The 27,452-nt window shown below is 33.7% G+C and overlaps 1 protein-coding gene across 1 annotated transcript in view; it reads left to right on the top strand.

Annotated features, from left to right (window-relative positions):
- LOC111143138 (leucine rich repeat containing 40) overlaps window positions 1-27,452 on the top strand; it is a 49,510-nt gene that overhangs the window by 5,309 nt on the left and 16,749 nt on the right. Inside the window, exons 2-9 of the mRNA XM_022496637.1 lie at window positions 10,275-10,456; window positions 11,533-11,606; window positions 14,285-14,414; window positions 18,030-18,153; window positions 21,434-21,576; window positions 22,824-22,996; window positions 24,270-24,357; window positions 24,465-24,510. Of these exons, the coding sequence (XP_022352345.1) occupies window positions 10,275-10,456; window positions 11,533-11,606; window positions 14,285-14,414; window positions 18,030-18,153; window positions 21,434-21,576; window positions 22,824-22,996; window positions 24,270-24,357; window positions 24,465-24,510 (960 nt within the window). The remainder of the gene's footprint in view (window positions 1-10,274; window positions 10,457-11,532; window positions 11,607-14,284; window positions 14,415-18,029; window positions 18,154-21,433; window positions 21,577-22,823; window positions 22,997-24,269; window positions 24,358-24,464; window positions 24,511-27,452) is intronic.

Here is a 27,452-nt window from a genome sequence, read left to right as displayed (position 1 = left end):
AGGGAAAAATGGGTATAAGTCTATCCTTATTTTGCAGAGAGCAGTTTGGTTAGTTTCCGTTTGTGGAATTAAGTAAATAGGTCTAGAGCTTCTAGGCCTCAAGATGTCATGCCATCTGTTTTAAGGTACTGAGAATTTGCCTTTTTTAAAAAAGTGTGTAAAGTTTGTTATGACACAGTAAAAAGTGTAACATGAACCATATATTTCCCAAGTTTTAAATAACCATCCTTAAATGTGTATTAACTGCGTTCTGCTTTACTATTTAGCTTAACGCTATTTTGACTACTAGTTGTCTTAATTGAATTTAATTGTATGAGCAGCTAATAATAATTAACCAAAGTATCAGATTTTAATAATAATTTCAGAAAGAGGGGCACCTGGGTGGCTCAGTGGGTTAAAGCCTCTGCCTTCGGCTCAGGTCATGATCCTGGGGTCCTGGGATCGAGCCCTGCATTGGGCTCTCTGCTCAGCAGGGAGCCTGCTTCCTCCTCTCTCTCTGCCTGCTTCTCTGCCTCTTGTGATCTCTGTCTGTCAAATGAATAAATAAAATCTTAAAAAAATAATTTCAGAAAGAAACTATTGAGTGGATCATCCAAACAAGCTATTCTGGAACATTCTTAGAAATGAAAACAAGAGCAAAGTGTTTTAGTCTGTATACAATGACAGAATCTTGAGGTAAACATTTGGTTTTTAGTATACTGAAATCCAGGGAAATCTGCTTGTTTGGATTATGGAACAAGGAACTAGATGGTTAATTGAAAGTGCCATTCCTATTTCTTTGTTAAAATAGTTCTGAACTTCATTGTTTCAGTCTCTTGAGAAGTATACCTCAAGTTACTATCAGTGCCAAAATTTGTTTAATAAATTAGTGCAGAACTTAAACTTATGTTTATATTAATATGTTCACTCAGTTGCATTTTAATATGTTTTCTTAGGTAGGAAAGGATGGGAGCATTAGTTGAGTGAATGCCATCTGTCATGGATACTGTCACAGTAAAAGTACAGATTGAGAAGAATGGAATTATAGTTTCAATGAGTTTTATCTTCACTATAAAACTGAATATACCCTCAAAGTATAAATTTAAACTTGTTTTTCTCTTAAAGTGATTGGTAAAAAAATGTTTTCCTTTTTTATATATTAAGCATTGTTTCGTATTGTTGGTTTTTTTTGTTTTTGTTTTTGTTTTTTTTAACAGTATCCTGCTGGACTTCAAGAGAGAACAGTTCTCTTCATACATTCTAATGTAACAATGACTCAGGTGTTCTAAAACACAAAGATATTCAAGCTGAAACTGAGTTAATGCTTTCTATATAACTATTTGATTTTACTCTGGTGGTATGTGTGTATATGTGTATGACTGTATTTGTTTCTTATTGAACTTTAAAGATAGTCTGAAAGTAACACTGCAGTATTGTGAATAGTCAGTAGGGGATTCTTGCTTTAATGTAAAGGGGCATTGGTTGCCACGAATAAACTACTGTGAGAAATTTGGAATGTTTATCAGTGAGCTTTCCCTGATCTTTTGCATAGTGCTAGTCTTAACTGGTTGATTCTTGTAAAATCCTCATAATTGGGTAGAGGGTTTAGTGAATGGCATTTGTAGGATAAGCTGATATTAAAATATTATTCTGCACCTAGCAAAAGACTTTTTGTATTACTATTGCTACATCCTAGCATTTAAGTTACTGTGGGGCTCTCTCATTTAATCAACAAGGAAATTGGTAACCAGAGATGTTGGATTACTGGCCGGTTTGATTAGTTGCACAGTTTAAACCAAGGCTTAGTTCTCTCTTTGGTCAGTGATACATCCAGAATGTCATCATGTGTATCATAGTTTAACATATTTACAAGCTTTTAGAAGATGGAATCTACGTATTTGAGTATATAGACCTTCATAGGAATAATTATGGTTTTCCACTTTAAGGAAATAGCATATACTATGGGTGATCATTATATATATGAAACTGTTCAAAACTGTCAAAAAAGATTTCTCAATTTCGTAATTTGTTGCTTCTGTAGTTTACTGGCTACACGTTCTTTTATTCTTCCATGTAAAAACCATTTTAAACTTTTTAAAAAATTTCTTCTCTGTTTCTAACCATACCCGCCTCTAAGTGTCTTCCCCAAATTAGACAAGTTCTCTGGCATCAATCTATCGGTAGTCCCTATTTCTATAATTAGCTATTATCAGTGAGTAATATGCCCAAAAAAATATGCAAAGAAATCTTTTTCCAGTCTTTGTTAATGGCCATTCTGTTCATTGCGGAAGCCTCTAGTCATGTATGGCTATTTAAATGTTAATTAACCAAAATTAAATAAAATTAAAAATTACGTTCTTCAGTCACCTTAGTCACATTTTTTTCTTTTTTTTTTTAATTTTACTTTTTATAAACATATAATATATTTTTATCCCCAGGGGTACAGGTCTGTGAATCGCCAGGTTTACACACTTCACAGCACTCACCATAGCACACACCCTCCCTAATGTCCATAATCCCACCCCCCCAACTCCCCTCCCCCCATTAACCCTCAGTTTGTTTTGTGAGATTAAGAGTCACTTATGGTTTGTCTCCCTCCCAATCCCATCTTGTTTCATTTACTCTTCTCCTACCCCTTAACCCCCCATGTTGCATCTCCTCTCCCTCATATCAGGGAGATCATATGATAGTTGTCTTTCTCCGATTGACTTATTTCACTAAGCATGATACCCTCTAGTTCCATCCACGTCGTCGCAAATGGCAAGATTTCATTTTTTTGATGGCTGCATAGTATTCCATTGTGTATATATACCACATCTTCTTTATCCATTCGTCTGTTGATGGACATCTAGGTTCTTTCCATAGTTTGGCTATTGTAGACATTGCTGCTATGAACATTCGGGTGCACGTGCCCCTTCGGATCACTACGTTTGTATCTTTAGGGTAAATACCCAGCAGTGCAATTGCTGGGTCATAGGGTAGTTCTATTTTCAACATTTTGAGGAACCTCCGTGCTGTTTTCCAGAGTGGTTGCACCAGCTTGCATTCCGACCAACAGTGTAGGAGGGTTCCCCTTTCTCCGCATCCTCGCCAGCATCTGTCATTTCCTGACTTGTTAATTTTAGCCATTCTGACTGGTGTGAGGTGATATCTCATTGTGGTTTTGATTTGTATTTCCCTGATGCCGAGTGATGTGGAGCACTTTTTCATGTGTCTGTTGGCCATCTGATGTCTTCTTTGCAGAAATGTCTGTTCATGTCTTCTGCCCATTTCTTGATTAGATTATTTGTTCTTTGGGTGTTGAGTTTGCTAAGTTCTTTATAGATTTTGGACACTAGCCCTTTATCCGATATGTCGTTTGCAAATATCTTCTTCCATTCTGTCAGTTGTCTTTTGGTTTGGTTAACTGTTTCCTTTGCTGTGCAAAAGCTTTTGATCTTGATAAAATCCCAATAGTTCATTTTTGCCCTTGCTTCCCATGCCTTTGGCGATGTTCCTAGGAAGATGTTGCTGTGGCTGAGGTCAAAGAGGTTGCTGCCTGTGTTCTCCTCAAGGATTTTGATGGATTCCTTTCTCACATTGAGGTCCTTCATCCATTTTGAGTCTATTTTCGTGTGTGGTGTAAGGAAATGATCCAATTTCATTTTTCTGCATGTGGCTGTCCAATTTTCCCAACACCATTTATTGAAGAGGCTGTCTTTTTTCCATTGGACATTCTTTCCTGCTTTGTCGAAGATGAGTTGACCATAGAGTTGAGGGTCTATTTCTGGGCTCTCTATTCTGTTCCATTGATCTATGTGTCTGTTTTTGTGCCAGTACCATGCTGTCTTGATGATGACAGCTTTGTAATAGAGCTTGAAGTCCGGAATTGTGATGCCACCAACTTTGGCTTTCTTTTTCAATATTCCTTTGGCTATTCGAGGTCTTTTCTGGTTCCATATAAATTTTAGGATTATTTGTTCCATTTCTTTGAAAAAAATTGGATGGTACTTTGATAGGAATTGCATTAAATGTGTAGATTGCTTTAGGTAGCATAGACATTTTCACAATATTTATTCTTCCAATCCAGGAGCATGGAACATTTTTCCATTTCTTTGTGTCTTCCTCAATTTCTTTCATACCTTAGCCACATTTTAAGTGTTCAATAGCTGTATGCAACTAGTGGCTACCATATTGAATAGTGCAGCATATAGGATATTTCCATCATTGCAGAAAGTTGTATCGAGTAGTACTATTTGAGACAATTATCATCTTGTGAGAAATATATGTATCTGTGTATGAAGGTGTATATATGTATGTGTATTTATGCATATATATACCTTGATATATATGTATATATATATACACATGTGAATGAATATATGCACACATAAGATTGCCTTGATACATTACATCACATTTATCTTATTTTGAGTTAACCTTATTGGGATATAATTTACAAACAATGTGTGCATCCATTTTAAAGTGTACCATTTAGTGAGTTTTGATGTATATGTATGCGTACACACACACACACAATTACACATACATGAAATTGTGTAATCACTACCACAATAAAAAGTATAGAATATTTCCAACACTCAAAAAGTTCCCTTAAGCCCCTTTTTTGTCAGTCAACCCTCATTGCTAATTCTACACAATCAGTGATCTGCTTTTGTCAATACAGTTTAGCTGCTTCTAGAATTTTATTTAAACGGAATTATACATTTGCAATTTTTGTTTTGTTTTAGGCTTCTCTTGCTTAGTATGTTTTCTGAGGTTCCTCCATGTTGTTTGTAACAGTATATTTTTTTATTGTTGAGTAATAGTCCATTGTATGTATGTGTGTATGTGTTTGTGTGTATATATACATACACACATATATATGTATGTGTGTGTGTATATATATATATATATACACACACACCTCAATTTTTTATCCATTCACCTGTTGATTAACATTTGATTTGCTTCTAGTTTTTGGCTGTTATGAGTGAAACTACCATGAGTTTTCAAGTACAGTCTTTGTGTAGACATATGTTGTCATTCCTGGTGAGTTACATACCTGAGAATAGAATTGCTTGACATATAGTAGTAAGTATACATTTAACTTTATAAGAATTTACCAAGCTTTTTGCTCCTAGTAAACAAGAAATTCAGTTGCTCTAGATTACCAACAGTTTGTATTGTCAGTCTTTTTGATATTAGCCATTCTTGTGTTGTAGTGCCTACCTCCTTATGGTTTTATTTACATTTCCTTAATGACTCATGATGTTGAGCATCTTTTTCAACTATTCATTGGCCATTTGTATATCTTCTACCAAGTGTTCAGATTTTTTGTCTGTTTTTAAGTTGGGCTATTTGTATTTAAGTTGTAAGAACTTTTATGTTTTGGGATAGAAGTATTCAGATATCTATCTCTATCGATATCTAATATATTTTCGTGGTCTGAGGATTAATGATTTCTTTAGAAAAACAGAAGTTTTCAATTTTGAGGAAGTCCAACTTATCAATTATTTTTTCTTTTGGGATTTGTACTTTTTCTGTACTAAGAAATTTTATCCATCCAGGAGCTGCGAAGATTTTCTCCTCTGCTTTCTTTTAGAATTTTTATAGTTTTGTCTTTCATATTTAAGACTATCATCTATTTTAAGTTAAGGTTAGAGTGTGTCATAAGGTAAAGGTTGAAGTTCTTTTTTTATCTATATGAATTTACAGTTCCAGTGCAATTTGTTGAAGGAGACTATTTCTTATTAAATTGGCATTTCTGTTGAAAATTGGTTGACAATATATTATTGCATGGAATTTTCCTGAACTCATCTTTTCTATTGATTTATATATCCTTATACTAATACACTGTCTTGACAGGTTTTATAGTTCAGACTTTAAATCAAGTATCGTTAAGTTCTGCGACTTTTTTCTACTGTTTCAAAAATTAATTTATTTTAGTTCTTTTGTGTTTTGATAATACATTTTAGAATCACCTTGTTAATTTCTGTAGCAACGCCATCTGAGATTTTGATTATGACTGTGCTGAATCTGTAAGTCACCTTGGGGAGAAGTGACAACTTCTTAGTTTATAATTTGGTATATTTGTCTGCTTATCTAGACCTTCTCTAAATTTTCACAGCAGTATTTTTTATTTTCATACCACAGGTTTTGCATTGATTTGTCAAGCTTAGCCCTCAGTATTTCATGGTTTTAGATGCTGTGTCTTATGAATCTTTAAGCATCTAAAAGAGTTTTTCATTTATTGATTGCTAATACCTAGAAGCACAGTTGATTTTTGTATATTAACCTTGAATTCTGTGGAATCTCTAAACCCAGTCCATATAATTTTCTTATAGGTTCCTTAGGATTTTCTACATAGACGATCATGTTTTCTAATAACAGAGATGGCTTTACTTTTTCCTTTCCAATCTGAATGCCATTTATTTACTTTCCTTATTGCATTGGTCAGGACCCAGAGTAGAATTCTGAAGTTGTGATAATGGGCATCCTTGTCTTAAGAAGACACTGAGAGAAAGCACCTAGTTTTTACCATTATGTATGATGTTAGTTGTAGCCTTTTCATAGAAACCTGCTATTAGGTCAAAAGAATTCCCTTCAATACTTAGTTTTTTGAGAGTTTTTAATCTTGTCAGATTTTTTTTGTTTTTTGCATTTCTTGAGAATCATTGGTATCTTTTTTCTGTTAATATGACAGATCTCATTGATCTTTAGACGTTAAAACACTCCTGCATTCTTGATGTAATTACCACTTGGTTGTGATGTATTTTTTATATGTAGGTAATTTGTTAAGGAATTTTGGGTCTATAAGCATTAGGGAGTTTGGCTTGTAGCTTTTTTCTTCTTCTTTCTTTTTTCTTTTTCTTTTAATGTCTTTGGTTTTGGTATCATGGTAATGCTGGCTTTATAAAATGAGATAGAGATTGTTCTTTCCTCCATTTTCTGAAAGAGTCTATGTAGAATTAGTATCATTTCTACTCCAAATGTCTGTTAGAATTCACCAGTGAAGCCATCTGGTCCTGGAGTTTTCTTTGTTTTAAGTATGTTTTAAATATTTAAATGGGAATATTTAAAATAGCAAATTCAATTTCTTTAATAGATGCAATGCTACTCAGATTTCATATTGTTGTGGATTTTCCCCCCATTTCAGGGAATTTGTTCATTTTATTTAATCTATTGAGTTTATAGATGTGAAGTTGTTTATAATAGTCTCTTCCTTTTAACATCTGTAGGATCTAAGGTGATATTTCAATTTTCAAAGAACCAGGTATTGGTTTAATTGCTTTTTATCTATTCTGTTTCATTGATTTCCCTTCTTTATTTCTTTGCTTTTGTTTGCTTTGTGTTTAATTTTTTCTTTTTCTAGTTTGTGACTGTAGCTTATATCATTATAAAATGAGTTTATTTATGAAGCAAGACTGGAGTTGATAATTGTTATAGGTGGGTGGTGGATAATGGAGTGTACTTCATTATACTGTTCTTTAAATTTATGTATATATTTGTCTTTTTATATAATACTTTAAATATTACATAAAGTAAATGAAGAACACTTGGGTGGCTCAGTTGGTTAAGTGTCCAAATTTCGATCTCAGGTCTTGATCTCAGGATTGTAAGTTCAAGCCCTATGTTGGCCTCTACGCCGGATGTGGAGCCAAATAAATAAATAAATAAATAAACAACCTGACTATATCATAATTTTTGTCACATTTACATGCCTATTGACATTTATCTTTACCTGATAGTATCTGTTTTATGCATTGGTAAGCTATTTTAGGATAACTCTAAAGAATTCCTCTATAATTAGGACTTTTTGTAACTTTTAGTGGTTCTTTCTGTTTTTGGGTAGGAGAAGAAAAGTGACATAAATCTTGATGCTCTAAGCTCTTGAAGAAATTGGGATACCTCACAAACAGTAATGGGGAAAAGTATTTCTGGAAAAGCAAATTGATACATGTTCAGTAACACTGTAGTATCAACAGTTATCCATACCTTGATAGTTCCCACAAGGACAAATTTTGCTAACAGAAAAATCTGAAATAATGATAACATTGTAACATTTATTTAGTGTAGTTGATGGGTAACAGATATTTTCATTATGTTGTCTGTAAATTTCTTGTGCTCCTTGCCTTCATCCCCACCAAAATTTGTTATTACATTGCTTATTAATTATAATCATCTTAATGTACCTCTATATAAGTATCAGAGAAAAATAGATGCACAAATGCTCTATATATTTTCTTAGGAGTAGAGTTGTACATATCATATAGTTTCTTCTGCCTTTTTGTGTGTGTTTTGTATTGTTTTGTCTTGCCTCTTTTTTTATTCTGGAAATGTTTGTTGGTAACTAAACCTAGATGGCTCATTGGTAACTTATAAAAAAATTTTTCTCAAGAGTAACACTGATATTTAGTCAAATACATGAACATCCCCATTTATATGGACTCGTTTGGTGTCAATAAGTTCACATTCTAATCTGAGTTGATTTGTCATTTCTTATTCTTACTCAACCATCTATACCTATATACCAAAATAATAATAATAATGGTAGCAGTAGTAATAGTAATACTAGTAACAGTGGCACATTTTATGGTGCTTTTGCTCTCGAAAAAGTTGGGGAGAGTGAATTCTTTTTATTTTGCTTTGCTTTAAAAATAAACCACAATCCACAAACAGAAAAATAAATGGGCTTATATTCTATAATATTCATAGTAGCTGGATTCATTTGTAGAAGTATAAAGTGACTACCTAACCAGAGAGAAGGGGTAGGAGAGGGATCTTTTCATTCATTCTAATATGAATATAGACACCCCATTTTTTTGAAGGCGCATAAGTCTCCTGGATTTCAGAAACTCTGCTTTGCTTCTATAAAACCATTATATCAGATTAGTAATCCTGAATTATACTTCAGTGTCCTGAACTTCAAACTTTGACAACACCTTTAGTCTCATTTAGACAACATTTAGTCTCATTCTGAAATCTTCGTCAGTGACTGCAGGTTATAATCAATTGTTGCCTTGATGAAAGTTCTAATCATACTACTGTATAGTCCTACTTTTATGAAGGAATGAAGGACTCCCCCCTTTTTTTTTTAAATTTTATTTATTTGAGAGAGTGAGAGAGAGAGAGCACAAGTGGGGCTGGGTAGGAGCAGGCAGAGGGAGAGGGGGAAGCAGGCTCCCCACTGAGCAGAGAGCCTGATGTGGGGCTCAGTCCCAGTACTCAGGGATCATGACCTGAGCTGAAGACAGAGGCGACTGAGCCCACCAGGTGCCCTGGAGTGAAGGACTTTAAAATAGTTTTGGTGTAACACTATAGCAAGTTAATACCTTCTGGAGTTTCAAATTTTTTAGTGGTGAACTTGGACTCTCCCTGTTCAACATATATGGTCTTATTTGCTATGTTTAAGAAGTTACTGTGTTTGCTGCAGTAGAATTCACATGATGTTGTGTGATGGAGTAAGAAATAAAATTGTATGTTAGGTAAAATAGCAGCTACCAGAATTAGTTATGCCTTCCAGATGTCTACTGAGAGTCAAGGCAATATAGCTATGCAGGTGTTTGAATCCCATTTCTGCTGCCTACTAGCTGTATAGCCCTGGGTAAATTCTGTGCCCCATTTTTCTTGTCTATAAAATGAGAATAGTAATAGCATCTATGTCACAGAAATATTATGAAGTTTAAATGAGTATGTTAGAAAATTACCTCTTACTTATTAGCTATTACTATTACCAGTGCTTTCTCAGACACTGTATACTCCTGTTGTAAAACTTAACATGATCTTATAAATGTTGATTTTCATACTTTTATTGTGTTAGCATAATGGTACAGTCTCTTCCTTATTGTCTTATATATCTACTACAATGTACTATGAAGAGTATGTGTATAGTAAATATAGCTGAATGAAAATAAAAGTAAGGGACACCTGGGTGGCTCAGATGGTTAAACATCTGCTTTTGACTCAGGTTGTGATCTCAGGGTCCTGGGATCAAGTCCCACATTGGGCTTCTTGCTCAGCAGGGATCCTGCTTTTCCTTCTCCCTCTGCCTGCCCCTTGCCCTTCTTGTGCTCTTTCTATCTCTCTGACAAATAAATAAAATCTTCCCAAAAAAGTAAGATTTAATATATAAAATACATACTCTGTTTTTGAATAAAATCAACTTCGGATGTAAATTATTGCTTTTTGAATTTTTAAAAAGTTTTACTGTTTCAGAAAATGCTTTTCGATAGATAAACTGAATGGCTATTATAGAAGTATGTCACTTAGTATCTCATTTCTTTTCTTTCTTGGTGTGGTGGTGATGGAAATAGTACCTCAGTGTGTCTGGAGAATAAATGTAGATATTCCTGAGGAAGCTAATCAGAATCTTTCATTCAGTACTACTGAGCGATGGTGGGAGCAGACGGATTTGACCAAACTAATCATATCCAACAATAAACTTCAGTCACTTACAGATGACCTACGACTCCTGCCTGCACTCACTGTTCTTGATGTAAGTTGACGGATACAAATATGGGTCATTAGTTAAAGAGACTCTGAAGGTAAATTTAGCCTTTGATAAGCAGAAAACGTGTTTAATTGGTAGCATGCAAGGAAGAATAAATTACTGATAGACATAGCCTAATGGTTAAGAGTGCACTTATAGAACATCAGGTTTCCAATTCTGACTATCACTTGATAGCTGTGTGACCTTGGGAAAGTTACTTCATTCTACCTCAGTTTCCACATCTATAAACTGGGACTGACACTACTTATTTTTAAAAATTGTTATTAGAATTTAATGCATTATTACATGCAAACAGAATCCATATTTAACAAGTGGTTGCTGTTGCTCATCTTTTTTTTTAAATTGCTATTATTTTTCTCTTCATTATTCTGGACATTAAAGCAGTACTTGAAATTACTTTTTTTTTTTAAACTTCAATACTGACTTAAATTATTGAACTTAACTTTTTGTGTGTTTATTCAGGGGCAGTTTTTTAGTCTCATTGCCATGTCATACGGTAAAGCATGAGTAGTTTATTTCACAGTCTCTGGAGTTTGGATGTACTTTACTTAGGAACATCAGAAATCTTCCAATTTATGTCAGAAAGTGTTAGATCTGGTCAAATTTCTAGAGAAGATTTTATTTTCCTCATTTACAAAATGCATGGATTGGCTTAGATGTTCTCTAAGTTTCCTTGTATCTTGAAAATAATATGAGAACATGATAGAGATTCCCCCTCCTCTTTCTTGTTTTTTTTTTTTTTTTGTATATGTTGACATGAATCATACCATCAAGTGCTAATTGTTTCTAACCCTCTCATTTCTCATGTGAGACTGAGATTCCGCTCAGTGATTTTAATTGTAATATCTAAAATTGATGATTTACCATTTCATGATTTTTGAACAGGAGCTTAGTCAACTTCAAATTCCTTTTCTTCTTCTGTACATAGAACAAATTAATACTCCAACTATGCTATTGAATTAGAATAACAGAATTATTGTTGAAAAACTTTGTACAATGGCAAACTCATATGTGGTTAATTATAAGACTAAGCTAATTGACTTTTTTTTAATACATTTTAGATACATGATAACCAGCTGACATCCCTTCCTTCTGCTATAAGAGAGTTAGAAAATCTTCAGAAACTTAATGTCAGGTAAAATTTAAGCTTATTTAATTTCAGTATTGCTAATATAAGGGTGTAAATCTAATATCCTTTAAAATTTTTTCTAATACTAGAAAATATTTTTGTATTATCTCAGAAAGTGGTAAAAACAGTGTAAGAATTTTGTTTGTTTTTTTTTTAAAGATTTTATGTATTTATTTGAGAGAAAGAGTGAGATAGAGAGCAGGGGAGAGGGGTGGAGGGGGGAAACATAATCCCCATTGAGCCGGGACCTTGACGTGGGACATGATCCCAGGACACTGGGATCATGACCTGAGCCAAAGGCAGATGCTTAACCAACTGAGCCACCCAGGCACGCCACTAAGAAATTTCAATTTTCTCAGATTTTTTTGTTTATTTTTGTTTTAGAATTGCCTGCATGTTTTTCTGATTTTACAAATGTAAAGCCAGTTGATTTTTTAAGTCCTTTTTGTTTTATTTATTTATTCAATTTTTAAAAAGATTTTATTTATTTATTTGAGAGAAAGAGTGTGAGAGAGAAAGCATGAGTGGGCAGGGGCCAGAGAGAGAGGGACAGGCAGACTCCCAGTTGAGCAGGGCTCCTGAGGACCTGGGGCTCAATACCAGGACCCCGGGATGAATCCCTGAGGCAAAGGCTGATGCTTAACTAACTGAACCACCCAGGTATCCTCTTTTTGTTTTATTTTTATGTAACAATTTTTACTGGTTATTTTAGTAACCTTTTATTGATATCTCAGGTTTTAAGTTACTTTGATATTTTAAAAAACATCTCGGTTAAGCAATAAGAAAAAATTGGAAATAATTCTTTCATTAATGATGAAAAATGTCATGGTTTTAGTATTAGTAGCTTTTAAACTTTTCTGAGGATTCCTGGAGTTCTACAGATATGCTTCCGGTACTTGTTGATAGGTGTTTTGGAAGCCAGGTGGCTAAGACTCTGGCTAACTTTGTTTGCCCTTCAATACACACCTAGACTTCCAAGAAATAATAAATACCTTAGATATATTTTATATATACAGATTAGGGGAAGGGGATTTGGGAAGATTTCATTTAGGAGATAAAAAGGTTTATTAAGTGTTCAAAACATGTTTTGAAAAACTGGTTTATAAAATTGGTATGGTTACAGATCTATCTCAGTGTTCTGTGATTAAGTCAGTTGCTTTGAGGGAGAACATTTCCTTTAGTTAGAGTCTTCATCTATTGAAAAAATAACCACAAATTAGCAAAAATATCTATACATCAAAGGTGCTAATCGTTTAGAGCTACATCAGAACCTTTTCTCCATACAAGTCCAAGGCATGGGTGAGACCTGCAAAGGCAAGAATGGGTAGGGTTGAGAGAATATGTGAGGAAGTATGGATTAGGTATGGCTTTAGCTTTAGCTTCCAGCACTTCAGACTATTAAGTGTTAGGGTGGAGGAAATAGTTGGGAAAGAAATGGAGGAAATATGTAGCTAGGATTACATCTCTGTCCAACTACATCCCTGTGAAATCTACAAAGATTTCAATTAAGTGACCAACAATAATAACCAATTTTTGACATTTTTTTTAGTGTTTTTTATTTATTTATTTGACAGAGAGAGAGAGATCACAAGCAGGCAGAGGCAGGCAGGGTGGGGGGGAAGCAGGCTCCCTGCTGAGCAGAGAGCCTGATGCGGGGCTTGATCCCAGGACCTGAGATCATGACCTAAGCTGAAGGCAGAGGCTTAACCCATTGAGACACCCAGGTTCCCCTAGTGTTTTTTATTTATTTTAGATGACATCTTCTGGTATTTTTGTTTTAGTTAGTTTTATTTTTATGTAATTTAAGGTTATTTTTACCCCATTATATTTCTTATTCCACCCTGTTATTTGTTAAGTAATTGTAGATGGCATGAAAATAGAATGGAATTCCTAAGTGAATAGTTGAGATAAATCTGGGAACAAATTAAATCAGGTCATCTCTTAATTATTAGGGAATGTATCATCTTCAGTGACTTGGGACTTCTAAAACAATAAACTGAGTATCTCTACAGAAAGACTGAGCTGAAAAATTAAGACTAAGTACAAAGAAGAGTGGAGTTGCATATTATATTTAGCTGGACATACCAGGCCCTTTAACAGAAATAGCTATTTTTGTCTCGAGTGCTAGCTTAAAAACATAATCCCATAGAAGCTGTTAACTCCACTGTAATGTATATGTGCCCATATCTGTGTCAGAATCCTAAAATTCAGATACAGGGGCGTTTGGGTAGCTTAGTTGGTTAAGTGTCTTAGGCTTACATGATGATCTCGGGGTCCTGGGATCGAGCCCTGCTTTGGGCTCCCTGCTCAGTGGTGAGCCTGCTTCTCCTTTCCCTCTGCCCCTTCCCCAACTTGTGCTCTCATGAGCACTCTCTCTCTCTTTCTCTCAAATAAATAAAATCTTTAAAGTAAAATAAAATAAAATTCAGATACAGTATGAAAAATTAAAATTTATGATTTGGTTAAAAACCTTTGTTCTTTTATTTTCTTTGAAACTCTCAATTTGATTACTTTAGATGACTATAATCTTAATGAGTTGTATGTGAAGTTTGATAAGTTTTTAGAACTAGTAACCATATTTCATTTTTATAAATGAGCCCATGTAGTTGGTTAGCAAAAATACCTTTACATATATTTATTATGTTATTACCAAATTACTTAGCATTTATTTTATCAATCAATAGCCATAACAAACTGCAAATACTACCTGAAGAAATTACAAAGCTAAGAAACCTGAAAGGTCTATATCTCCAGCATAATGAACTAACTTGCATACCAGAGGGATTTGAACAACTTTTCAATTTAGAAGATTTGGTAAGTTGTGATTTTCCAATTTTTATATAATTTGGGGCTGATGTGATTTTTCATCAGGCTGAGAAATTGGATGTATGATTGAAATCATGAAAAACATGGACAACTGGTTATATGACTAGATTCTCAGAAACTGCATTTCAATAAGATTGCTAAATTAGTAATTGTTAAATTTGTTTTTCCTATTTTTTCTTATAAAATCACGTTAGGTTTTAATAAAGAATAGAGTATGGGAAGGGGGTGATAAGGAATGGCTGTTATTCAGTGGATTTTATGGCTTTGCAAAATAGGGGAAATGTGTCTTTAGCGTACGAATTCCCATTTCTATACCCGTTCCTTCTTTATTGTCCCTATAACCATCCTGTCCTTTGAATGTCCAAACAGTCCCTTTAAGGCCTGCCTTTTCTTCCCTATTTTTCAAAATGTCCACCTTACCTTGCAAATTTTCATTCCATCTATGTCACATCCTGAATGGAGATAACCATAAAGCGAAACACATATTACTATTTTTTTAAAAGATTTTATTTATTTATGTGACAGAGAGAGAGATCACAAGTAGACAGCACAGCACGTAGAGGGAGAGGAGGAAGCAGGCTCCCCGCTGAGCAGAGAGCCAGATGCGGGGCTTGATCCCAGGACCCTGAGTTCATGACCTAAGCCGAAGGCAGAGACTTAACCCACTGAGCCACCCAGGCAGCCCAAAACAGATTTTATTTTAAGAGTAATGAAAATAATAAGCACTTTGCTTTGTACTTTACATATAGCATGGTACATAGTTTTATCCCCTAATTCAGATATGGAACTACAGTTTATTTAAAAAAAAAAAAAAGTACCTTATCTGAAGCCATGTAACTAATAGGTAATGAATTCAGGATTTTAACATAAGTCAGTTTGACTCCAAAGTGTATCCCTTTTTTTCTCCTACTATACCCCTGAAGGAGTAAGATTCCACTAAAATACTCGATCTGAAAGACTAGCTAGATTAGATTAGTTGTTCTAATATATAATCTATACTGCACATAGTTATTTCCTCTTGCATTCTTATTGTTTTCCCTATTACATGTTTTCAGAAACTTATGTCACTTTAGTCCAAGTTTATTTCTCATTAAAGGGGAAATTAATTCTTTTACCTCTTTTTTTTCCCTATAAATACATCTTTCTTGATATTTCCTTCATCCGTTCTAGTGTTTGAAATCAACATATGTAACTTTCCTTAACTGTTCTTTAGTATCTGTCTTTGTCTTTCAATGTGATCAGATTGGAAATAAGGTTTGGAAAGTTAAAGACATACGTAGATAAGATGAGTGGCTAAGGAAAGGGCCATCAGATTTTCTTATAAAGTCTAATGGTAAAAGATAGCAATTGGTATATTAAAAAAAAGAAGAGTGTTTAGATTAGAAAGAAGATCTAAGAAACTATAGCAGTTCTCAGTTGTTTCCTTTTCATGGGTTCCTAGATAGTCATTTGCATAATGAAAGGATAGTTCAGTTGAAAATTGTGTTCTTAGGGACTCAGTATCCAATCATAAATGTAAGCAAAAGTACATCACAACATTAGAAATATAAGCATGTTTAATAATTTAAGCTAGTAATTTTCCTAAAAGTTATATAAAAACTGCTTAGCAATGATACTAAATATTTATTGAAGAAATGACAGCATAAATGCTGATTAATTTATGTAAAATGTACTTATATTTAATTATTAATTTAATTATTAGCCACGATAATTAAATGTTTAACTTTATTAGTAATTTTGTTGATTGGGGTTCTCTAAAAGATCTTAAGAATTTGTGAATTAATATCTTTTCTGTATCAAAACTTTTTAAAGTTTTTTATTTTGAAATAATTCTAGATTTGCAAAAATGTTAAGAGATTATAGTTACTGTATACTCTTCACCTAGCTTTTCTTAATTTGATATTTTACATACCCATGGGACATTTGAAAAACTAAGAAATTAACATTGGTACAGTATTACTAACTGCAGTATAGATTTTATTAAGATTTTCCCAGCTTTTCCACTAATGTCCTTTTTTTTTGCTCCAGGATCCAATCCAGAATACTACATTGCATTTAGTGTCAGTAATTTTTGATATTACAAAATATTTATTCAGTAGTAATCTGTTCATTCTTAGTGTTTAGAGTATTGGAGTTGTAGATTGTTGTTTCCTGTTGTTGATTATGATATGTTATTTTGTGTTATTTATAATTGTAGCCCTGTTTTATAAAGAATAGCTGATCTAGAGTTTTTATCTTTTTCTGTCTTCTTAATTGACTTAGAGTTAGAGAAGGCAACTGTTTAATGTTAGGCTAAATGAGTCTTCAGAGAACAAGTTCCCTTAAGTCATTTTTTTAAAATTCATTATTACAACTGGCCCTACCTAACAGTTTGCTGATAGCTAGTGGAGTACTTCCCCCTAATTCAGATGTCATAAGAGTTATTTGTCTTTTAAACAGAGTTTCAGAAAATGTTCTCTTCAAAACTGTGTTTATGTTTTAAAGAAAGAAACAGAAACAATGACTTAAAAAAACAGGTATAGACACTGATTAGGCAAGCTTAAATGAAGGAAAAGCGGAGAGTAAACTTCTGGACTTAGTCAAAGCAGACTTGCCTCGGTCAGCAGAAGAACCAAGAGGGAATATTTTTTTCCTTAAAAATTAAAACATCTATTTTCTCAGGTTTATTTTTTTTTCTTTTTTTTTTTTTTTAAAGATTTTATTTATTTATTTGACAGAGAGATCACAAGTAGGGAGAGAGGCAGGCAGAGAGAGAGGAGGAAGCAGGCTCCCTGCCGAGCAGAGAGCCCGATGCGGGGCTCGATCCCAGGACTCTGAGATCATGACCTGAGCCGAAGGCAGCGGCTTAACCCACTGAGCCACCCAGGCGCCCCTTATTTTTTTTTTCTTTCAAGATTTTTTTTTCTCTTGCAATGGCATTTTTCATTTCATACTACAGTTTACCTAATCAGTTTGCCTAATTTATCCTATGTACTCAATAAATATTAGATGGACAGATTTTTTTTTTAAAGATTTTTTTTTTTTTTTAATTTATTTGACAGATCACAAGTAGGTAGAGAGGCAGGCAGAGAGAGACAGGAGGAGGAGGCAGGCTCCCTGCTGAGCAGAGAGCCCGATGCAGGACTCGATCCCAGGACCCTGAGATCATGACCTGAGCCGAAGGCAGAGGCTTTAACCACTGAGCCACCCAGGCGCCCCAGATGGATAGATTTTTTTAATTAAAAACATGATACATGATATAGCATGACTTAGTAATAACAGAAACCTTTATATAAAGTATTTCTGAAGTTAGAATTCATTCTGATTCCTTTGTGCTCCATTACTGGGCACATGGTCTGAGGTAATGAATGACAGACAGCTTGTGAAATTGTCAGTGGATGAGGGTTATAAAAATTACCACCTCTAAAATAGTCTTCGTGTTGTAATCTCCTCAAATCCTCGAATCTCTTTGAGGAATCAATTATTTATTTATTTATTTATTGATAAATTTATTTATTTATGGATAATTTATTGGTAAATTGATTTATTGATAAATAATTTATTGATAAATAAACTGATTAATTGATGGATGGATGGATTGATTGATTCATTGTCTTTCTAAAGGATATTTCCAACAATCGTCTTAAAACTGTTCCTGCTAGTTTTTCTTCTCTCTCCAGTCTGGTGCGACTTAATCTTTCCAGCAATCAACTGAAGAGTTTGCCAGCAGAAATAAGTGGAATGAAAAGTAAATCTTCTCTATTTTAAAGCATACATTAATGTGAAGTTGGTGCAACTTATACTTAGAAAAATAAATTTTAATATTGTTAGTTACAGGGAAGTAAAATAATAGATTTTATATGGGTAAAGCAAATAATAGCAAATAGTAAGATTTTCTCCAGACCATTGTTGTCTAGCTTAACTTCCTAAACAGTTATTACCAAAAGCATATTTTGGCATATCAAAAAGAGGAAAATAAAATATAATTATGAGTTATGGTAAAATTATATACTGGAGATATTGATTAGGGTTTTGAGTTGTGTTATCTCTTCATTTATTCAACAATCACTAAGAGGTTATTCCCCTCTAATTGGTGATTCTACTTGTGGTTTTGTTATAGTTGTAGCTTCCTTATGGTCCATAAGTAATGATGCCAGGAGATAGTCTAGTTTTGCCCAAATGGTCAATCATGTTTTAAAAAAGAAAAGGTTAAAATAGTGGTTCTATTGAAGTTTACCATTGAACTATCGTATTTAACATATTCTAGTACTAATATTAAGGGATAAAGAAATTGAAGGCACATTTTAGTACCTTTTAAATAATTATAATTCATTATCTCAGAATTCTTGATTTAGAGGGCAAGATCATTTTTTTGTTGTTGTTTAAAGGCAAACTATTATTATTTCTTGGTTGATGAGCATACTGTATATCAGCTATCCACTATTTACTTTATCTGGTCTTTTCTGCTAATCATGTATAAGCCCTCTTCATTTTTTTAAACCTCCCTCTTGTGGAAGTTATAGGAGTGATTTTGTATAGTTGATTACAGATCATTTTGAGATAAATTTGCAAAATTGTGCTGTTTTATTTTAGATTAGTAGTCATTTGTCATTTGTAATAGGAGTGCAAACGTTAAATCTTCCATAAATCGAGTTGATATTTTAGGGGAGCCTTTACTTAGGATACCGGTAAATAAGACTTTGCTTATATTTGCCATTTTTCAATAAAGGTAGTAAAAAGTAGAGCTAAACATAAAATATGTTATCTTAATATGTAAGAAGCTTGAAATTTTTTTTCATAATTTGTATGAACATATCTTGAGAGATGGGAAAAGAGGGAAATCAATAGGAAAATACTTTGAATTTATAGCAGTTTTTCCAATATACTATATAATTAATGATCAGATGCTTTCTTCCTTTAGCCATGACAGTGATAGCCATGACTTTTAAACTATCACCAGTAGGACATTGAGTTGTTACTTCGCTATTAATGACTGGACCCTAAGAACAATATCTAATGTTTGTATGGTTCTTGGGAACTCAAATGCTTTTACATATATTGTTTTGCCATCACAAAGTTGTGATGTTAGGGGAATGTAAATTAGGGGAATGAGTATTTTTTACATTTCAAAGGTTCATAAACCTAGGCTTACAAGTTATGTTATATATCATAGAGCCATGGCTGGAATCACAACAGTTCTGTAAGGGCTTGAATCCTTTTACTCCATCCCTGTTGTTCTTTCCACTATGCACTGCTTATATTCTCATTCAGTACTCTTAAATGCAAACAATTGTAAAAATTTAGTGTCTAACTTTTAAAAACTTTCTTTATAGAATTTACTGGATTTGGGTGAATCACATTGTGACTTTTTAAATTTTTTTATTTTATTGTTATTTTAAAAAATTGTATTTATTTGAGAGAGAGCACAAGCAGGGGAAAAGTAGAGGCAGAGAGAGAAGCAGACTCCCCAGTGAGCAGGGAGCCCATACGGGGCTTGAACCCAGGATCACAACCCAAGGTGAAGGCAGACATTTAACTGACTAAACCACCCAGACTTCCAACTGTGACATTTTTAAAAATGCTGTAGCCAAATAAAACATAAATTATTATAGTATTTGTTGAAAGTAGTGCTATTATATTTGTTTTGAAAGCAGTTAGCTTCTTTAAATATTAAAAGCAGTCTAAGGCAATATCAACCCAGTCTTGCATTATGTTAAAATAGGCTCAAAGTACAGCAAAAAAGTTGTAAAAAGTATATCACCTATTCAGACTAAAGGGTGGAGAATGAATTGTGGAAAATTTATGGTGGCTACTGTAAGTAGAAGAATCTGTGATATATATTAGGGAGAAAGCTGCTTACTGAATTTTTAAGGGAAAAAGACCTTTACATCTTTCCATTTTTGTTTTCTTACATGCTTTTGTAAGAAAGAAAGATCTAGGAGGTAAGAGAGATTCTGCAAGTAAGAACATTCTTGTTGAGCTGTAGTATGCATTCTTGTTCATAGTGTTAGCTAAGATGTTAGAGAAAGCCTGTAATTTAAACAAAAATAGGTAAAGAAAGAAAGAAGACAGGGAGGGAGAAAGAGGCCATATGGATAGATGGAGGAATAGGAAGACAAACATAGAAATCCAAGGCTTTTTTTTTTTTTTTTATTCATTTGACAGAGAGAGAGAGAGAGATCACAAGTAGGCAGAGCAGCAGGCAGAGAGAGAGGGGGAAGCAGGCTCCCTGCTGAGCAGAGAGCCCGACGTGGGGCTTGATCCCAGGACCCTGAGATCACGACCTGAGCTGAAGGCAGAGGCTTAACCCACTGAGCCACCCAGGTGCCCCAGAAATCCAAGGCTTTTTGACAGAAAGTCAACTGGCCAAATTTAAATACATGTATCTAAGCTACTACTAGCAAATTACTTGACATCCATTCATACAGCTGGTATGCATCCATGTCTATCTTTAACTACCTTGAGCTTTTTCTTTTTAAAGATGTAGAATTACTGGGTTGCTGGGTGGCTTAGTTGGTTGAGTGGCTGACTCTTGATTTTGGCTTAGGTCATGATCTCAGGGTTATGAGATTGAGCCCTGTGTCAGGCTCCCTGTGGAATCTGCTTGAGATTCTCTCTCTCCCTCTCCCTCTGTCCCTCCCCCTGCTCCTGCTCTCTCTCTAAATAAAATATTTTTAAAAATGCATAATTACTGAGGGAAGTAATATCTCATAGTTTGTAGTTTGTATATTTTAGAATACCTTAACAGAGTATTGAAGTATTTTGTTTTTTACCATTACAAAGATGATTTGGACTATTATTAAACATCATTTTTAATGTCACATCTGTTTAGTTATAATTAAATATAAAAGCAATCTCAGTTTATGTTTATTTCATTCAGTGGTATTGAGGATTCTTGATTATTATAGTAGTATACAGTGGCATGGGTTTGTAATTCTTCATGATGATGTACACGTTCTTTGAATGTATATACAATTATAGACCGATAGTTTTATTAAAGAATTTTTGTTTTCACTTATTTATTATAGGATTAAAGCATTTGGATTGTAACTCAAATCTCTTAGAAACTGTACCTCCTGAATTGGCTAACATAGAGTCACTAGAATTGCTTTATTTGCGGAGGAATAAATTACGTTTTCTACCAGAATTTCCTTCTTGCAGATTATTAAAGGTAATATTTAGATGATTATTAAATAACTATATATTTTCCAAAAGTTAATTATGAAAATGAAATTTTTACATTGGGAATATGTATTAGTTATAGTGCTATGTTTTTTGTATATTTTTCAGAATTTTAGTATGACTAAATACATTAATGGTGTATTGTTAGCAGTAGTTTTTTTTTTTAAAGAAATAATCAACTTAAATATAAGAATTTGTCCATTTCATTTGGGGAGTTGTATATAACTGGAGAAGTTGATGATGAGGCTAACATAGTATGGTGGAGCCATACTGTAGGACACCTGGAGTACTAGGAAGGAATTTATATCTAACTCTGTTTAAGTTGCCACCTTTTATGTTTACCTGATCATTATTGGGTCTGTTTAAAATTAATTACTTTCTTTTGGTTTTAAGTATATAGCATTGTCTTCTAAATTTAACATGTTTTGTTTTCCTTCATGTATACTTTATGTATTAGAGTTAAAAGGGCTTCTCAAACAGAATGGTGGCAATGATAAAAGGAACTGAAAAAGTGATTTAATTAAAGATTAGTTATACATCTGATAATTATAGATTCCATTAGTGGGATATCACTATATTTAAATATCACTAATGAGGGGCACCTGTGTAGCTCAGTTTGTTAAGTGTCTGACCCTTGGTTTCTGCTCAGGTCATGATCTCAGGGTTGTGAGATGGAGCCCTGTGTCAGGCTCCCTGCTGAGCATGGAGTCTGCTGGAGATTCTTTCTCCCGTTCCCTCTGCCTCTGACCTGCTCACTTGCGCGCGCTCTCTCTCTCTCTCTCTCTCTTTCTCTAAAGTAAACAAAGAAATCTTTAAAAAAATAACCACTAATGAAAATGTTGAATAACAACAAACTGATTGTAACTTTTTATGCTCATTCCGACTTATTTTAAAACTTTAAATTTTTTATCAGCATGGTTCTTGCATTTGTGTTTTTATTATTCTGTAAATGTAACTACTAAATCATTTCTGTGCTTTGGTTTGTAAACTTGGAACTTTCTGCCAGATTAAATCTTTAATTGTTTTTTAAATTATCAGAAAATCCTTGAAAATGTTCTGTTTTTATGATTTTTAACTTTGAATTAGCTTACTTGTAATTGAAAACTTAAGCATGTTAGTAATAGAAACTTAGGTTTTTTCCATGTATTTTTCAGTGATTTGAAATTAAGACTTCAATTTTATTTTTATTATCTATTGAATACAGAAATACATAATGAGTCATCTTTGGTTTTGTAGGAATTACATGTAGGTGAAAACCAGATTGAAATATTAGGGCCAGAACATCTTAAGCATCTGAATTCTATCCTTGTGCTAGACCTGCGGGATAATAAGTTAAAATCTGTTCCAGATGAGATTACACTGCTACAGTCTTTGGAGAGACTTGACCTAAGCAACAATGATATTAGTAGGTAAGTTTAAAGATCAAAGGAATAAAAAATCATACCTGCATTTGTTTATAATTCATAAGTTAATAAGTTATTTAAGATTTGTAAAAAACACGTAGAGATCTTTTTTCTCAATTGAATTCACTAAACATTTATTGAACAAGTATCATATGCAGACTTAAAAAGAATGGTTAGAGTTGGTCCTTGGCAACAAGCTTAAAATACTAATAGAATCAGATCTATTTACAGGTTACTCTAATCTATTTAGAGCATAAACTAGGAAGTCAGGCTTTTTACCTGTTTCGTTCACTTGTCTATCTCTAACTTCTAGATCAGTGTCTGTGTATATAAAGGGTACCTGATAAATATTTGTTGAATTAAATGAATGTAAAGCCATGGGAGAGATAGAAAATGCTTTGAGGGCGTAAAGGAAATATAGGTATCAGCAATTTATTGAGAGGATCAGGGCAAATTTTGTGGAAGAGAAAATGTTTTTGGATGATCATTAGGACTGGGACTAGGATGAGGCAAGTTAAGTGCCGAGAGCACAGAATTTAAGAGCACCTTCGCCTTCAGGGTCATGCCTCACTCTAGTCCCACCATATTTAGAGGATGACCATGATTTTAAAGTGTGTATGTATGGTGGTCAGAATGATTTACTTGGTGGGACAAAACTGCACAAAGAAAACCTTGAAAGTTCAGAACTGGATTTAGGGCTTGAAAGGTAAATTGAGGCCGTATAGAAAAGGACCTTAAAATGCCTGTGAAGAGTAAGTTTTCATTCTTTAAGAGATGGGAAGCTCCTGAAAGATTAAGAACAGAAGCAATTTGATTATAATGTCATTAAAAAATAAATTGGTATTGTGCATTGATCACAATGTTTGTGGGATAGGAGTGCTTTTGTACATGGGAAATAATATTAGATTATTAGGGAAGAATTTCATTTGCTTACTTGAAGGATGAAATTAAAACATTTAGTATCCTTGAGTATATGGCTGTCTTGAATCACTGATTCATTCAAATTTACTTTTTACAATTTTTTAGCAAATGTTTTTTGTAGCTCACCTTTTTTTTTTAAGCAGTCACAATATGACAATTTCAGAACAAATCTGTTTTTTCTCTTACGTGTTCAGCATTTATTTCAAGGGGAGATATTTTAGACCTATGTTACTTGAGCTCTCTTTGACACTATTATAGGATATATAGTTTCTTATATGTTGTTGTTTTAGAGTCAACTATTGGTTGAATTATACTTACTCTTCATGTTTTCCCTGAAATTGATTTAATCTTTTTGTAGTTTACCCTGTTCATTGGGAAAACTTCATTTGAAATTTCTGGCACTAGAAGGAAATCCTTTGAGAACCATACGAAGAGAAATTATAAATGTAAGCATATTTGGAATTCAGTTCTGGTTTTTAAATTTGAAATTCAAATATGCCTGTTGGCCTCTGAAACTGCAAAGTGAACATGTGTCTTCTCTCTACCTTTTCAGAAAGGAACCCAAGAAGTCTTAAAATATCTGCGAAGCAAGATTAAAGGTACTTTTCTATTTTTTCCTCTATTTTGAAGGATAATATGAAAGGCAGCGAAGTGCTAACAGTACATAAATTTACATGTATTTTGGGTGTAAATAATTAGAGGAAATGGTCCCTGGCAGGTGTGGTTCTAATGATGAATCCATATTGGTCATAAATACGCTGGAGTTATAAACATATCCTTAAATTCACAATAATAATGATTTATCCTTAATTTCTTTGATTTGTTACAGTGTATCAATTGGAAAATAAAACAAAGATTCAATAAGCATCCTAGTGCTTTAACTTTGAAAAAAGAGCAAAAAACTTGACTTTTATAATACAGTATATGAATGCTATTGACTAGGAAGTATATTAATAGTTACTTGAGGGGTGCCTAGGTGGCTCAGTGGGTTAAGCCTCTGCCTTCGGCTCTGGTCATGATCTCAGGGTCCTGGGATCGAGCCCCGCATTGGGCTCTCTGCTCAGCAGGGAGCCTGCTTCCCTCTCTCTCTGCCTGCCTCTTTGCCTACTTGTGATCTCTGTCTGTCAAATAAATAAATAAAATCTTTTAAAAAAAATAGTTACTTGAATATTTGCTTCATGCATAGTTTTGCTAAATTCTAACAAGTATAAAGATAAAACACATTTTCCAGGGTATATTAATTTAGCATGAATGTGTACCAAAAGAGAAAATGATACTATACATTTAATTTTTATTTATCTATCTATTTATTTATTTATTTTTAAAGATTTTATTTTTATCTGAGACAGAGAGAGAGACAGAGCTCAAGCAGAGGGAGCAGAAAGCTCCTCTCTGAGCAAGGAGCCCTATGTAGGACTTGATCCCAAGACCCTGGGATCATGACCTGAGCTTAAGGCATATGCTTAACTGACTGAGCCACCCAGTCATCCTATATACATTTAATTTTTAATGCTTCACTAAAATTGTACTATATCCCAATTTTTATTTTATGCATATCATTGTAGGATACACTAGAGTATTAAAGAAAAGTGAGCTATACTAGTGTATTGCTGCATAACAAACACTCTACAACTTAGTGGCTAAATACTGCAACTGTTAATTTAGCTCATGACTTTGTTGGTTATGCACAGCCTAACCTAGCACTGTATTGCCAATCAGTGTATGTTACATGAATAAGATAATTATATATTTCAGCAATTTTCATTTTCCACCTTGACCTTCAAATCAAGTAACATAATTTTCTAAGACTCTTATTTCCTGCCAATCAAGGAGTTCCCTTTCTTTTCTAGATATGCTTTCTCCTCCAGAAAAATTTAATTATTCTGATATGAATCAGTTAGAAGTCATATCAGAATAATCAAAAAAATTTTTAAAGACTTAATTTTTTCAGAGTAGTTTTAGGTTTACAATGAAATTGAGAGGAAGGTACAGATATTTCCCATATATCCTTGGCCCCCACACATGCATAGCCTCTCTCATTTATCAACATCATTTATCTGAATGGTACATTCTTTAACCAAAGATGAACCTACATCGACACATTGTAATCATAGTCCATAGTTAACCTTGGAGTTCACTCTTGTAGTATAGTCTATGGATTTGGACAACTGATACGTATTCCCCATTGTAGTATCATACAGAGTATTTTTACTGCCCTAAAAATCTTCTGTGATCTGCCTATTTATCCTCTTATCTCCTCTATCACCACCTATCTGGCAACCATTAATCTTTTTCTTGTTTCTGTAGTTTTTCCTTTTCCAGAACATCATGTAATTGGAATCTTTCAGATTGACTTCTTTCCCTTTGTAGTATTCACTTAAGTGTCCTCCGTGCTTTTCATGGCTTGATAGTTCATTTTTCTTTAGCACTGAATAACCTATTGTCTGGATGTACTATAGTTTATTTATTCACCCTACTAAAGCAAATGTTGGTTGCTTCCAAGTTTTGGCAATTATGAATAAATCTATTCTTTTTTGCATGTGGATTTCCTGATGTTTCAGCACCATTTATGGAAGAGACCATCTTTACTCCATTGTATTATTGCCTTTGTTCCTTTGTTAAAAATGAGTTGACTGTATTTATGGAGGTCTATTTATGGGCTCTCTGTTCTGTTCTGTTGATCTGTTTATTCTTTTGGCAATTTCACACTGTCTCAATTTCAGTAGCTTTATAGTAAGTCTTTAAGTTGGATAGTGTCAGTCTTCCAACTTTGTTCTCTAACCAATATTGTGTTGGCTATTTTGAGTCTTTTGCTGCTTTATGTAAATTTTAGAATCAGTTTGTCACCATCCACAAAATAATTTGCTGGGATTTTGACTGGGATTGCATTGAATTTATAGATTAAGTAGGAAAGAAGGGACATCTTCACAACATTGAGACCTCTTATCCACGAATACTGTCTCTCCATTTATGTAGTGCTTTGATTGATTCATCAGAGTTTTGTAACTTTCCTCATAGAGTTTTTATACATATTTTGTCATATTTATATGTAAGTATTTCATTTGGGGGGATACTAATGTAATTAGTATTGTGTTTTTAATTTCAGGTTCTACTTATTATTGATAGAAAGGAAAGCAATTTATTTATTTGTTTTTAAAAGATTTTATTTATTTATTTGACAGAGACACACAGAGAGAGAGAGGGAACACAAGCAGAGGGAGTGGGAGAGGGAGAAGCAGGCTTTCTGCTGAGCAGGGAGCCCAATGCAGGGGTCAATCCCAGGACCCTGGGATCATGACCTGAGCCAAAGGCAGAAGACACTTAACCACTGAGCTACCCAGGTGCCCCGGAAAGCAATTTATTTTTATATATTGACCTCGTATCCTGCAACCTTACATAATCACTTACTAGTTTCGGGAGGTTTTTCTTGTCACATCTTTTCGATTTTCTACCTATGGTCATGTCATCTGTGAACAAAGACTATTTTTTGTCCTCCTTCCCAATTTATATACTTTTTATTTCATTTCCATACTGTATTGCA

This window comes from Enhydra lutris, unplaced genomic scaffold (assembly GCF_002288905.1).
Source record: "Enhydra lutris kenyoni isolate GAN:26980312 unplaced genomic scaffold, ASM228890v2 scaffoldscaffold9, whole genome shotgun sequence".
NCBI classification, from domain to species: Eukaryota; Metazoa; Chordata; class Mammalia; order Carnivora; family Mustelidae; genus Enhydra; species Enhydra lutris.
Note: the sequence above shows the minus strand (reverse complement) of the source record. Positions and strands in the feature narration are given on the sequence as shown.